This window comes from Panthera onca, chromosome B1 (assembly GCF_046562875.1).
Source record: "Panthera onca isolate mPanOnc1 chromosome B1, mPanOnc1 haplotype 2, whole genome shotgun sequence".
Classification (NCBI taxonomy): Eukaryota; Metazoa; Chordata; class Mammalia; order Carnivora; family Felidae; genus Panthera; species Panthera onca.
Window position 1 is genome coordinate 4,327,240 of NC_138342.1, and position 15,135 is coordinate 4,342,374.

Below are 15,135 nucleotides of genomic sequence, written 5' to 3' on the forward strand. Positions count from 1 at the left end.
CTGAGGGAACCACAGACTGAGGACACACCCAGAGGAACCCGGAGGAAAGAAAAAGGCCAACTCCTCTGCCATCTGCCCCGACCCCATCCGAGAGAGATCCCTAAAGCTCGTCTTCTTCGGGACACATCTCCCTGCACCATGATAATCGCCCAGCGGATCTGTTGAGAAGGCTGAGTCCCCGAGAAAGACTCTGGGAGATCACTGTGGGTCACCGGCCCTGGGAACGCCGGCCGTCCGCGTCGGCAAGGCGCCAGCACCTCCCGGGCCCCGTCCCGGCGCGCCCACCGCCCTTCTCAGCTACGCCGCAAGTGCGTCTCAGCACTGCCCTGACACTCCCCTTCCTCCAGGGTGTGGGCTCGTGCATCGGCCACAGCAGCCAGGAGGCGGTAAGCAGGGGCCGCAGCACCGAACTCCATGCTCTCTGTTCGATCCTTCAGCGAGGTTCTCTCCCGGGGGAAGCGGAGATCCCCTGCACCATCCGCTCTCCGATGCTTCCCTTCTACTCCTCCTTCTGCCCGGAATGTCTTTCCCATTCTCTGGTCCCTACCCCAAGCACAGCCTGAGAGCCCCTCCTCGGTGACCCGGTTCCCGACACCTCCCCCACGCCCTGGCTGCAGCTCCCCCGTGCTGGGACACACCCAGGTTTCTGCAAAGCCCGTGGGTCTCTAATGTCTACACCTGCATGCCGGGCTCACTCCAGGTGGCCGGTGAACCATGTGTTCTGGATCCCTAGCGTGTGCATGGCACGATCCTAGAAATGGACCTGACAGAAGGGGATCGGGGATTCCCAGGTGGCTCGGCAGGCCCCAAGGTGAGTGCATGGAGGAGGCCGGGGACACGTGTGGAAGCTGGTGCAGCGACCCACGAAGGATGGGCATCTGCACCAAGTAAGGGTGGCGGGAACACAGGACAGATTCGAGGATATTTCAGAAGCAGAACTGGCAAAAACCGTAACAGACTGGATACGGGAGGGTCCAACAAGCCCCCCAGGTAAATGTCTGCTGTCAGAAGAAGAGGCCTTCTGTTCCAGAATCCACTGCTGGCAGCCCTGCGTCCCGTCTTTGCAAATTCAGAAGCCCACGGGAAAGCCCCACTGGTCTCTTTCCTGCCATCCAAGAGAATACTGCATCCTGGCTCCCGTGGCTGGCTTCTATACCCAGTGGTGTCACACTGTCCTGGGCCATCTGCTCAGAAGCCCACCCTCACTGCCACCCGCGGCTGCCAAGGACTTCTGCAGCCACCCTGCCCCGCCCCACACCCCAGGCTCGACCACACCGGATCACGTCCCGAGTGGTGCTGTGTACGGCCCCAGAACCGAAGCAGCACCAGGGGAAGCTGTCGGACGGAACAGCACACGGGGCCCTTCACGTGCCACACCTACCGAGGCCTCCATAAATACATTCCAAAGGAGGCCAGAACGGCCTTTAAAAGCAGGGACGTGGCCATGCTAAATGTCTGTTGGAAAGAACCAGTTCCCCTTATTGGTGAAGTCAAAACATATTGACGTGACACTGCCCTCCCTCCACTCCCCCCAAAATCCCCTAGTATTTTCAAACTTGATTACAAACATGTACGGTTTGGCGTCCATGACGTTTAGATGAAACATACTTAAAGCAACAAATTACCACCACTTACTTGCTGGAAAATGCAGAGATTCGGAAACGTTCTAGAAATGTCCAGTTTAATAAGCTCCAAACTGGCTTCTCTGTCCGCTGCTGAAAAACCGGCATCTATCAAAAGATCAAGAGTCACGACACGTGTCAGGGGCAAGCAACTGCGAGAATCAGAAGGCTCTGAAGCTTTACAGGGATCAAACAGGGGAGCTGCTCTGCACAGGGACAGGGGCCCAAATGCAGCGTGAGCCAACAGACTCCACTCTGGGCTTCCAACAGTTTGTGGAGTTTCTTACTGAAGAGCAACGTCTCACAGCCCCATCTGATGCTAGGTCATCGTTAGTTATCTTCCAGGGTCTGAAATCAAAACCTGACTTGGTGTTACCTTACGTCAACAAGTGGGAGGGACAAACGAAGGACGATACACCAATGGCTCCAGGCCCGGGAAACAACAACACACGTTTACATGGTCTCCAGCATCGCTGGTGGGAACTCAGCCTGTGCGGCAGTTACCGCGGGGCACACTCTTCGTGTTCCGTTTCTAAGAAATGTGTACGGATGACTAGTTTCGTATTTTCTGAACTCCAACACTCATAGTACGCAAAAAACCACGACAAGGTACTAGTTAACCAACCGAAGTCATCATTCCTGTGCATCACGGAAATTCCAGAAGCTCATGTGGCAAACGTGCAGTGCCCCATCTCCCTGGGGTAGTTCCCATAATCCTGCATGAGGCAACCCTGGCCCAGCCCTAGGGGCCAGCCTGCCGGAAATCACGTGAACAGTGAATCAAGGAAACCCCCCGGTTAGGACCGGCCCTCTTGCACGTCTGGACACAAACACCCCGCAGGAACTGGTAAATGCTTTCTCCTAAACGTTGTTTCTTCAACTTGTTTGCTCTAAAAAAATCCCTTTTCCTGTGAAGTTTTTTTGTAAATTTGCACCAACCACCATGCCTGTTAAGTAAACTCTGTTGGTTATGTAACAAATAAGGACACACGTAATTGACCAAGGTGGCCCGCGGGACTCAGAGCCACATATACCTTCGTTCTCTGCTTCGGAGCCTCCTGTGCTGAAGGACCGCCACCTCTCCTTGGCTCGGGCAAGACAGATGTCAAAGAGCTCTGGAAGAGAAGCCTCCGGGTAAGTGTCACATGCACATGGGAGTATGTCTCCTCACGGGAACCAGAGAGGACACTGCTGCCTGTTCAACCACAGAGTGCACACCCATTCAGCCACGTACACAAGTCCCCCCAACGCGGCCAACGACACCACCAGGTACTAAGAAAGAACACTCGATAGACCACTGTGTGTGGCGTCTACTTAAATTACACAACCCACCCATACAATGCTTTCGTGTCGGACTTGTTTGTGGGTCTAGTGCCTCTAGCAGGGTGAGCTCCTCGGGGGCGAGACCACAAAGGTCTTTTGCTCATTATGCGTCCAGAGCAAACGGCGCCGGGACAGACACAGATCAATAATACAGTCAATGGGTATCTGACCGATGGGAGGGGGGTAGAGACCAGCGGAAACCCATCTGGTTCCAGACAAGGACAAGATGAAACCGCTACCCTCCACGGCCCAGCCTTCCTAATCTTGCTGCCTGAAGCGGGGGGGGGGGGGGGGGGGGGGCAAGCAAAACGGGCAGAAGCTTCAAAACCTATAGGTTCTTGCTGGCGGGGCACCACCAGGATGAGTCCCCACAAGGCAGGCTCCAAATCGCCCGGTCCCGGTGCTGCCCGGCCATCCACGTCCGGATCACGGATGGGCACCAACGGATCACTAAGACTTTACCTGCAGCTACCCAGAGAACTTCTGTGACCTTATTTTCCCCACCGTTACCTGCAGAAAATAAGGCAGACCACCACCTCTGCCTTCCAGACGGCACATGCTGTTTTATTAAAATATAAGCCGAGAGTTGTAGTTACCAGTATGATGCTCCAACAGGTGAGATCTTGATTAACGACCTTTCTCCAGCCCCGTCAAAGATCTGAGAGCCAGCATGCTAGTGGGCCGGGGCAGAAAAGGGTATGACTGTGAAATGTAACCTCACCCTATCAGCATTAGACAGGAGAGTGTAGGGAGCCTCGGCCTGCTCTCACTTTCCAGGAGGGGGACCCAGCTTCGGTCACGGTAGCAGAAGACAGAAGAGAACGGCCGCGTGGCCCCTGAGCACAGGGAGCCCCTTCCCAAATGAGGTATGTGACAGTTAAAGCACAGACGCCAGCAGACTCACGGGAGGATGGGTCAAAGGGTCAGGGTTTTAAAAAATATGATCTCCGTGGCTTTACTCCTGTGTCTACGGGGACGAGGGAGACAGAAAACACACCTTCTTCCCAAATCCAATTTCAGAGCTCAAGCCTGACTTCCCTAACAGCGGATTACTTCCCTAATAACTAGTATCACACTGACTTCCAGTTAAGTGTCCAGTCTCACAACCACAACCTTTAAGAGCAAAACTCCAGGCCTTCCCAACTTGGAAACGCGGGCTTCAGAGTCAGGCAGGGGACAGCCTCCGCCACACACGAGCGTCTGGGGCACAGGATGGCCGTCAATGCTCTGTAAGACGTGCAAGCAAAGAGTCTAATGTGATGTCCGGCCTGGACAACTGGAATTCACAACCATCTGTGTTCTTACACTGGCTTAAATATTCAGTAAAACAAAGACCAGGTAGAGCCCAATAGTTGGCATTCGTTCATTCAATGCACCTGTCGTGTGCAGAGCGCTGGGCTGGGCACAGGTGACAGAGTGGAGAGCATGACAGGCGGGACCCCAGCTTCCTGAGCACCAGCTCTGGCGGGGGCCACGGACCCTAGGCAGCTCCTCAAGAAAGATGCGATTTAGGGGCGCCTGGGTGGCGCAGTCGGTTAAGCGTCCGACTTCAGCCAGGTCATGATCTCACAGTCCGTGAGTTCAAGCCCCGCGTCAGGCTCTGGGCTGATGGCTCGGAGCCTGGAGCCCGTTTCCGATTCTGTGTCTCCCTCTCTCTCTGCCCCTCCCCCGTTCATGCTCTGTCTCCCTCTGTCCCAAAAATAAGTAAAAAACGCTGAAAAAAAAATTAAAAAAAAAAAAAAAAAAGAAAGATGCGATTTAAGTAAAATGAGCCAATAGCAACATTTAGATAAACTTTCAAGGTATGTAACTGATTAATTAGCTGTGTAGCCTAATCTGTTCTGATATGGTCCACGGAAGACTCCAATTCAAATAAAATCTACCCAGGCATCAACGAAAACCGGACACACACAGTACCCTGTACCACAATCGGCCGTTGAAAGAGTTGAGAAAATTTTCAAGAATAAGGACCCGGATAATCACTCAGCAGTTTGTCCACACCTCTACCTCCGGGGAAGCTTTTAACAAATCAGTTGCTACAAGTTAAATGTTACACATCATCTTCTCACATGAAGAAGGTAGAGTTTTGGTTGGTATGGGTTGGCCAAAAAGGGAGCCTTGAGGACATCACTATATACAGAAACCAGTAACCATCCACTGCCTGGCCAAGGCCACGATCACGGAGAGAAGATGAAAGTCTTGCAATATTAAAAAAAAATAAATAAATAAAGGCAATAAGTAAATAACACGAGCCCTAGCTACACAGAGAAGATCTAAATTAATCTGTTTTCAACTCCAATGTCTTCAACAGGGTAAAAACCACCACCGTCAATTGCACAGGCACTTCCTGGGCACCAATACAAAGACGACGAGGAAGCAGCTCCGGTCTCAGCAGCTGAGATCGCAGCCAGGAGAAAGGGAAGAAGTAGAGACCACCATCGATCAAGCACGTAATCGTAAGTCTCTGAGCTCCTGGCGTCCATGGCCCGCTGTGTGCACAGTCTCACTGGGCGATGGGCTCAGAGCGGAAGGGAGCCCACTGGGCGCCGCTGACGGAGAACAAGGGCCAGTGCACCACACAGGGCATCCAGCGAGACAAACAGCCCTGAGAGAGGGGAGCACGCATCTCGAGGTCTCCTCTGGCACAAGCTACCGGTGCCTCAGGGGCCCCTGCGCACAGCAGCCGTCCCTCTAAGGTGCCTGGAACAAAATGCTGCAAAAAACCAACAATCCCCCAAACAGGATGCCTCCATAGAAACCCTGTCATGTGCCCATCAAGACGTGCTGTCCACAGGACTCTGACATGCCCCAGCCCGCCGATGCTCTGACACCGTCTGTCCAGGGAGGAGGACCGGTATCGGGAAGAAGGCAGTTGTTTGCTCTGAAGTACCAGGTAACTGAAGCAGCTAGGAGTGACCCCGGCCTCCCAGAGGACGGTCCCCAGGCCTCTCACAAGACACGGCTTCACGGCAACGGCTGCCTTTCTTCCTAACAGGCCAAAGGGGACAGGAGAAGCCAGAAGGCTGGGGGTGGAGGCTGGCGGGGGTATGACAAATGGATTCTCCAAGCCTGGGACCACGCAAGCTACTCACCATGGGTGATGTTTAACTCGTTGCCAATGGCTAAGCTCCAGACTTTGCCTCTCACGCTGGGAGGGATTCCCTGCCACCATAAATCTCGAACTTTTCTAGAGCACCACCTGGACAAAAATGGAAGCATGAAATTAGGAGTTTGTTCTCAATGAAGAAATCTGTCTGCCCGTGTGCCTAGCCCCAGACCACGAGAGCGGGGGATGCAGAGTCACGTGGTACAGCCCCTGCCCTCAGGGAGCCTGCAGCCCAGGGTTCCAGAGGCCAGGAGATCAACAACTGGCTTCCGCTGGGCAATGGCTGTGACAGGTGTGCCAGGGCCCCCGCATGAGCAGGAAGGGCGCTGCAGCTCAGGGGACCTGGGTGCTATTCTGGAGCTGAACCCCGAGTGACCAGTAGCAGGTGAAGCAAACAGAGGCTGGGAAGGGCTTTCTGAGTGGAAGGCACAGCGGCAAGAAAGAGCCTGGCCGGCTGCAGGAACTGCCGACAGCTGGGCACGGTGTGGGGGTGCCGGGAGGCACGGCCGCAGAGCCGCGGGGGAGGGGACCCCGAGAGCCCCGTGGCCGGCCACCGCACTGCTGCGCACCGGCCACCCGGGTAATGAGCTGCCAAACTCCACTGGCCACGGAGACTCTGCTAACCCAGAACGTTCGGAACCGCACAAAGGCGCTGAGGTCCGCTGGCCGCGACGGACACGCTCTGCCAACACACCGGACAAACGTCAAGTGCCAAAGACTCCCCAGGCGCCTCTCAATGCAGCGCCGGCTGGTGCTGCAGGAACCGGGTCTGCATCCCGCTCCACCCACGCCCGCGGAGCCCAGAGCAGATCGCCCCTCTCTGACCCCGTAACGTCCCCGCTAACACCCGGATGGTGAAACCCTCCCCTCCAGGGGCCGTACTGAAGATTAAGGGGGACGGAGCACAGAGGTACTCGGCACAGTGCCTGGAGCCCCGCCGGCGAACTGAATGGCAGCTGTCATATATATAACGCACGCATCTAGATCACGTCAAGCATCGGACAGCGCGGCGCGGACGGGGAGGGGCGGTTCTGCAGCCCCAGGGCTCTGAGCACCTCAAGCCTTGTTACTGGGTCCAGCCCAGAAAAGCAGGCTCTGGGAACAGCTTGTTTACCTAGTAGACATGCTCAACAGCCATCTGACCCCGTGACGAGAGCGAGTAACACCCGGGAAAGTGCCAGAAGCAAGTCCCCAACATCCCGCCACACGGTTCAGTGGGAAGGGACAAGAGCTGAAGGGAAATTCGCATCCAAGCTCCCCGGCATCCCGGCTAACGGGCTGAGGCCCGAAAGGAGGCACCGGCCTCTGTGCGTGGCCCTGGGACTGCTGTCCCGTCTCCATTCTGAACACGCAGGAAGAAAAGATCTACAGCTGCCCCTCTGCTGTTAAGATGACTGCAGCCGCCAGACTCTGCTGGGTACTGGCCAGTGGGGGGTGTCGTCAGAGAAGACCCGGTCCCCATCTTCAGAAAGAGGACTATCGACACGTGAGCACACAGATGCAGCAGACCCAGGGGTCTTCTACAATCCCCTGGGCAGGGAAGTTTTCCCCAGGGAAGTCTCAGCTTTCAAGAATGAAGACGTAGTTGGATGAGGAGTTACAGGGCAAGAGCACTCTAGGCAAAGGACATGGAACATGCAAAGGCCCTGCGGCTCCCTAAGAAAAGGGCTCATCAAGGAAGGAGAGCTGGAAGGTGAGCCTACAGATAAAGCAGCGGGCTATCTCACAGAGCAATTCACACTGTTCGCGGAGTAGCAGGAAGTCACGGACACTCTCTACAGGGAGGGACACAGACCTGGGCTTTAGAAGATCCCTCTGGCTACTGAGCACAGGACAAACTGGGGGTTAGGTGGGGGCTGTCACGGGGTCCAGGCAAGGATCGACAGGACGCGGCCGAGGCGGGGAGGGAGACTCCAGGCCACGCAAACATGTAAGGTAAATTCGCCGAGGGCTGTGACGGGAGCCACAGTGAACAGCACCGCCAGCTACAGGTGACAGAGAGAAGCGCCTGGTGGCCTAGCAGCCCGACCACCGCCGCGGCTTACATTGTCTCCCAGTTAGGCAAAACCTCGTTGTTCCAGGTGAGGACGGCGTTCCCGATGCTCTCCTCCAGGCGGCACCTCTCCTCCAGCTGCCTCCTCCTCCGCTGCGCCTCCTTCAGCTCTGCCGACCGCGACCGGAAGCAAGAACAGAGCACCTGTTAACTGACACCCACCCTGTTCACGCTGCGTGACTTTCCTCGGGGTCACGCTGCGAAGCCACCACAGGCCTCTCTCTCTAGACCCGTTTCAGGCTCACGGAGTTTCAAGAGCTCAGGTGTCACCCATCTCTTGGGAAGCTTTTCAGGCAGAGCACACGTACGGAGGCGGTACTCACGTGAGAACACAGTTCACCGATCAAAGAAAGAAACCCGTGAAATCCACCGCCTGGTCAAAAACGGGAACATTACCGGACCACCAGACGCCCGTGGCCCCTGCCCGATGCCCTTCCCAACAGAAGCCCCAGCCTCGCCCCCCTCCCGGTGTGTAAGCAGCTCCCCTGAGAAATACCCTGCATCTTAACCGACACATACTTTCTTGTGTTTTTTTATGGTGGTAAAACACCCAAAACAAAATTTACATCTTAACCATTGATCAGTGGCATTGAGTACGTTCACGCTGTTACGCAGCCATCGCCATCGTCCGTCTCCAGAACTTTCCCGCCTTCCCACAATGAAACGCCACACCCGTTAGACACGGACTCCCGTGCCCTCCTCCCCCGGCCCCCACGTTTCTACTTCCATCTGTGTGTCCTTCAGTGAGTAGCCTCTTTCGCTGAGTGTAACGCCCTCCAGGTTCGTTCCTGTGGTAGCACGCCTCAGAATGCCCTTCCTTCTTACGGCTGAATTAATATTCCACTGTATGGATAGGCCACAGTTTGTTGATTACGTATACTTTTCAAACATGCTGGACTCTTAGGGATTTTAAGTGTTGCAAGGGATTTATCAAATCCAATCACATCTTCTTCTTTTTTTTTTTTTTTTTTAATTTTTTTTTTTCAACGTTTTTTACTTATTTTTGGGACAAAGAGAGACAGAGCATGAACAGGGGAGGGGCAGAGAGAGAGGGAGACACAGAATCGGAAACAGGCTCCAGGCTCTGAGCCATCAGCCCAGAGCCCGACGCGGGGCTCGAACTCACGGACCGCGAGATCGTGACCTGGCTGAAGTCGGACGCTTAACCGACCGCGCCACCCAGGAGCCCCCACATCTTCTTGTAAATAAGGAAAAGAGAGCCCAGGGAGGAGAGGAAGTCTGCGCATCACCAGTGGCTGAAGCTTTCTCCAAACCACTTTCACCCTGCACGGTCTCTTTTCTTGGGTAAATTCTATTACCTTGAATAAAGTTACCGGGAACGGACGGTTAGTAGAAACATAGACTTTTGATGGAACATTATAAACTTCAAAACATTAAGACATTTCCCAAGGTTCAGGATGTAGGGCTCCAGGAGGTACAAAAATCTCCAGAAAGACGCAAAGTCTTGTGCTGTCTTACACAACCGACACGCAAGAATCCCGTTACCTCGTTTTTTGGCCTGAACCACCATTTCTTCATACTGCTGCCTGTGTTTCTGGGCTTCTTCAGCTGGCTTCGCTGGGAGATTTCTTGATAGAAAATAAACAGTTTTCACCATTTTAAATAGCAAACAAAAGTCGTTGAAAAACAAAGCTTTCAGAATTACTTGCTAAAAAAAATGACAAATTCAAAGACCAAAAAACTACATTTGTTACAAAGACACAACAATTTCGTAAACTAAACATACTTTCAGACGCTAAAACAAGCTCACTGTAAACAACCTGAAGTACAAAGATCACTAGAGAGAAAAGAACAATTGCCCACGGTCCCAATAAACACTTCACCTTTTGGAATTTTTCACCCCAGTCTCCAAAGCAACTGTGAGCTGACAACGCACTAGTAACCGTCACGGTCACTGTGAACCAGGGGCCCTCCGGAAGGGTGGCACGTGTACGAACACGTTCCTGGGCCAGTTTCTCAGGGGCACAAGGTCTGTTCGTATCCGCTACTGGCTCATCTGTTTGGTTTCTTACACACAAATGTGCACCTGCATGGGGTGTGCAACTTCGAATCCTGGGTAAAAACACTAAAATCAAGGCTCCTTCAGGAAAGTGCGGGAGAATCTGCTGGCCCTTGACAAGTGGGAGGCGGCAAGGTCTGTCTGGCTGGTGCACCCCGTGTTGGGGCACATTCGGAATGAGCCACCGCCCTGCTGCAGGAGGGCACGGTGCTGTCTCCCGGAGGCCACCGTTCTGGGAACACCGCGGGAGCGGTGATCCTCAGTGGGCTCTTTCCACGTCTCTGTCCACCTTCCTCATCCGGCACTTCAGGGCTTCTCTCCCCGTCCACGACATACCCACCAATTCCAAGGACCACGAGTTAACATCAGAAGACGCCTTTCTTCTTTGGATTTTATCAGTTTTAAGTTTCAGAATGGGCAGGGACCCAAGGGACCGCTGCTCTACAATCTCTCTTTCTCCCTCTTTTCACAGCTGAGGGATCTTTCTATTCAAGCACAGTGTTCCATGGAAGCTCGATACTGAAGCGAGGTGAGCTGCGGCCTGTACCTCCCTAAGGTCTCCAAGTGTGGTCTGTAAACCCGTCCTCAAAACCGATCTCATCCGTGCAGGGACACCAGAGGCCCAGAGAGAGGCGGGCCTGGTGAGATCGCTGCAGCCCGTGTGCTGCAGACCCCACAGAACCCAGCAGGCCAGTCCAGGACCTGTCCCACAGGACTGGGGCGCCCCTGCAACGCCGCCTGTGCGCTACGTACACTTCCCGGGGTTCTGGCAGTTACAAGCTGGTCCACAATTTACAATAGCTACTTAAGTATTTCTAAACGCTGAATTAAAATGAAAAACCACTTGAATGGAAAACCCAGAGTCAGAATTTCTGTGTTAAAGGACAGTTTTCCAGAGAAGTTCTTTTATTATTATTATTATTATTATTATTATTATTATTATCAGAGAACACATGTCAATGTAGGCAATAAAGAGGAAATGAGGAAATGAGCATTTCTAATATGAAATATGGCTTACTCTTCTCCCCTCTGGTGCCCCCAGCCCTTTTCTAGTGTAAACTGTATTCATCTACTAAAGCAAACATTCTAGAGAGTCTTTTAAGACTCACGCTGGTCTCGGGGCGCCTGGCTGGCTCAGTCAGTTGAGCGTCCGAATTCAGCTCAGGTCATGATCTCACCCGTTCCTGAGTTCAAGCCCCACGTCGGGCTCTGTGCTGACAGCCTAGAGCCTGCTTCAGATTCTGTGTCTGCCTCGCTCTCTGCCCCTCCCCTGCTCATGCTCTCTCTCAAAAGTAAGTAAACATAAAAAAAAAGAAAGAAAAGAAAAAGACTCACGCTGGTCTGTCTTCCAGGATGAGTGCGGTGGTAGAAAGTGGCTCAAAATCAAGATTCTTCCTCACATTCTGCTTCGGAGAGGGCGGCTTGCTAGGTCGTCCAGCCTTGTCTTCATATTCCTGGAACAAAGAAACAAGGGATACCTGTGGGCCTGGCCAGCTCAGGTGTCATGACGCCCTTCCGAAGGCGAGAAAGCTGTTTTGTAACCAAGTCTTTCACGTGATTTTGAGGATAATGCACTGAAACCACTTCCTTTTCAGAAGGAAGAGCCACCCACTAAAGGGGTCCCACAGCCCCGTGGGGAGAACCGTGCCCCTCCCCCGCGCCGGTGGGGGAGCCGCTGAGGACCGCCATCCCAGCAGCCCCTTTAGAAGGGCCCACAAGCCACCTCGGGTGTCCTCTGCTTCTCCTGGGTTAAGAGGCGTATCTTCCGGCTTCTGAACAACGTCAAGTTGTACTGATGATTGCAGTGGCCGCTGGGAAGCTCAGAGCCAGGGCAACAGCCAACTCCGGCACCCATCTGATCCCCTGGCTTCATCTCCTATACCCACTCCCGACCGAAACCTCAAACCCACTTTCTTTTGTCTCATCGCGTTTGATGTATTTTTGTTGGCTTTAAATCGCTTCTGCGATGGAAGAGGTTAAAACTTTTTTGCAGAAGATGAAAACGCTGTTTCACTTTACATACGTATTTTTTTAACTGAAATCCAGGTAACACAACGTTATATTAGTTTAAGGTGTACAACGTACCAACTCCGCAGACAACTCTGTGTATTAGGCTGTGCTCACCTCCCGTGCAGCTACCGCCTGTCCCCACACAGCACTAGGACAGGAGCACTGACTCTACTCCCCGTGCTGCGCACTTTGTCCCCATGACTTACTCGCTCCACAGCTGGAAGCCTGCATCTCCCTCTCCCCTCCACCCATTTTCCCACCCCCACCCCCTCCCCTCTGGCCACCACCAGTGTGGCCTCTGCATTTACAGATGTTTCTGCTCGTTGTTTATTCATTTCTTTTGCTCTTCACATTCCACACATGAGTGAACTCATCTGGTATCCGTCTCTCTGACTCATTTCACTTAGCATAACACCCTAGGTCCATCCATGTTGTTGCGAATACTGTTTCATTTTCTTTTTTTTTAATTTTTTAAAATATTTCTTTATTTTTTGAGAGAGAGACAGACAGAGTGCGAGCGGGGGAGGAACAGAGAGAGAGGGAGGCACAGAATCCGAAGCGGGCTCCGGGCTCCAAGCTGTCAGCACAGAGCCCGACGCGGGGCTCGAACTCATGAACCGTGAAATCATGACCTAAGCCGAAGTCGGACGCTTAACCGACTCAGCCACCCAGGCGCCCCTGTTTCATTTTCTTAAAAGCAGAAACATAAAAAAATTCTTTAACACCTTTGTATGAAGCCATCACTGCAAGTTGTTACATAAATATTTGTGCCATGAACAGCCTCTCAACCCCTGGGTAACTAATCTGTCCCACGGACTGCAACCACAAAAGCTTAGTCACGTCTGGTGACCCACATTCCAAATGCCCAAACAGGAGAGTTCAGGACAGTCAAGCAAGTTGGCACCAAGGAGTCCGGTTTCTGATATAGCGCTCGCGGGTACCCTTAGCCCTCCACAAAACAGGAAAAAAAAAAAAAAAAAAAAAAAAAGAACCAATACTTTCTGATTGCCTATTATAGATGAGGCTCCCGGGACCCTCACTTAAGGGAAGACAATCTAATTGGTACGACAGGACAAACAAATGAATAGTTAACCTAAGACTTAACACCCATTCCAGATAACAGAGGCAGTATCCCAAGTGGAAAGGAATTAACTGCTAAATGAATTTTATTAACAGCTGCCAAGGAGGGTGTTACTGGTAAAATTATTTGGCAAACGACTCTTCTCTCAGCTAGAGAAGCCTGTAGAGGCTTCTAAAAAGTGGAGAGGTAAATTTCTTTCCTCAAACTACGTAAGCTATGAGAAGAGAGTGCACGGAGAGGCAGGTGGGTGGGGCTGTTCTGTACGTCTGGATGGACAAGATTAGATGACATCACTGTCTACTCTAACTTAAAATGGTTCCATTAAAATACTAAAACGACTTCTGCCTGCCCAGACCGACAAAACAGACTCACTTTTTCATCGATTCCACATCTGATCACGTGCGGTTTCGGGCACTCGGCTGCAATCTAACATGACACCAGGCACTGGAAGCTTCAAATCTAGCACCTGGATGCCCAAATCTTGAGTTCCGCGGACAATCTACCAAAAGCTGTATGTTAAGAAAGATTCTGAGGCATGCTGCATTTTAACAAGAATTAGTAACGAATGCCCTGTAAGGTCCTATCTGGTGACCGTGGTCTAGTGACCTATATGCCAAGGCCAAAAACGATAAGCCCCAAGTTAAATGTCCCAGAACGTGGACACCCGTTTCCATTTGCTGTGTGTGCTTTACACACACTGTGTCACTTTATCTCGGTAACAATCTCCGTCACAAGGCTCCCCCCCCCCCCATTTTATAGATAGGGTAACTGAGGCTCAAGGTGAAGTGACTTACCCCCAAACACACAGCCGGCAAGGGGCTGGGGCTGGCCACTCCGCCACTCTGTGCCAGCCCAATCTTTTTTTTTTTTTTTTTTTTAATTTTTTTTTTTTTAACGTTTATTTATTTTTGAGACAGAGAGAGACAGAGCATGAACGGGGGAGGGGCAGAGAGAGAGGGAGACACAGAACCGGAAGCAGGCTCCAGGCTCTGAGCCATCAGCCCAGAGCCTGACGCGGGGCTCAAACTCACGGACCGCGAGATCGTGACCTGAGCCGAAGTCGGACGCTTAACCGACTGAGCCACCCAGGCGCCCCGAGCCCAATCTCTTTTTGACTATACTTAAACCGGTGTGCAGCTTTAGAGGGAAAAGGCTACTTGGGTTAAGTGTGGCCTCTGGAGGCAGACAGGTACGGGAGCAAATTCACCACCAATACCCAGCCGTGGCTTCAGGCAGAACTTAGAATCCCTGAGCTTCGTGTCCACATGTGCAAAAAGGGAAACCGTACTGACCAGACAGCGCTAAGGAACAAGGAGAGGCTTGGTGCAGAGAAAGTTCTCGATAAAGGGCAGCCCTGGTTGCTGAGTACCATTATCCTCAGCCCTGAAACAAGTGCATAATGCACACGCGCGCGCACACACACACACACACACACACACGCACACACACACACACACACACCCCACCTCTAGGGCCAAGCAACCAAGTCTACAAACAGCACAGATACAAAAAACAGTAGAATTAACCAAACGCCTTGATGCATAACCAAAAAACATCAGATCTCTTCAGTTAGCGCTCAGAAGCTCTTTACAGCAAGTGGAAACAGACGTTAATGAGCCAAACGCTTGGTGAGAATTTTACACACACAGTGAGCAGAACTTGGCCTTCACGCCAGCCCTCTGAGGAGCCGCCTCCGTCCCTAGGCCACAGAAGGGAAGGTGGAGACCCAGAGCCGTCAATGACCGGCCCAGCCAGAGCAGAGGAGCTGGGGTCAGAAGTCAAGCCTCGGGTTCTGCAGTCACACTCGCCACCACCCTCCGGAACTCAGGCGAGCCACTCACGGACATGATGCAGAAGTAATTTAATCATTCGCATCCCGTCCAACCATGACAGCAACCTGTAATACCGAATTAAGGGCAG

At 52.7% G+C, this 15,135-nt stretch overlaps 1 protein-coding gene across 6 annotated transcripts in view; it reads right to left on the minus strand.

Moving 5' to 3' along the window:
- Positions 1 to 15,135, minus strand: part of TBC1D14 (TBC1 domain family member 14) — a 96,971-nt gene that overhangs the window by 20,389 nt on the left and 61,447 nt on the right. For 5 of the 6 annotated variants that reach the window (XM_078446304.2, XM_078446306.2, XM_078446305.2 and 2 more), the window contains 6 exons: positions 11,460 to 11,578; positions 9,611 to 9,693; positions 8,097 to 8,214; positions 6,038 to 6,144; positions 2,657 to 2,737; positions 1,636 to 1,730 (listed from right to left, as the gene is read on the minus strand). In XM_078446304.2, coding sequence (XP_078302430.1) covers positions 1,636 to 1,730; positions 2,657 to 2,737; positions 6,038 to 6,144; positions 8,097 to 8,214; positions 9,611 to 9,693; positions 11,460 to 11,578 — 603 coding nt within the window. Of the gene's footprint in view, positions 1 to 1,635; positions 1,731 to 2,656; positions 2,738 to 6,037; positions 6,145 to 8,096; positions 8,215 to 9,610; positions 9,694 to 11,459; positions 11,579 to 13,587; positions 13,711 to 15,135 lie in introns of those variants that run through there. The other variant, XM_078446308.2, reaches the window with a different exon arrangement.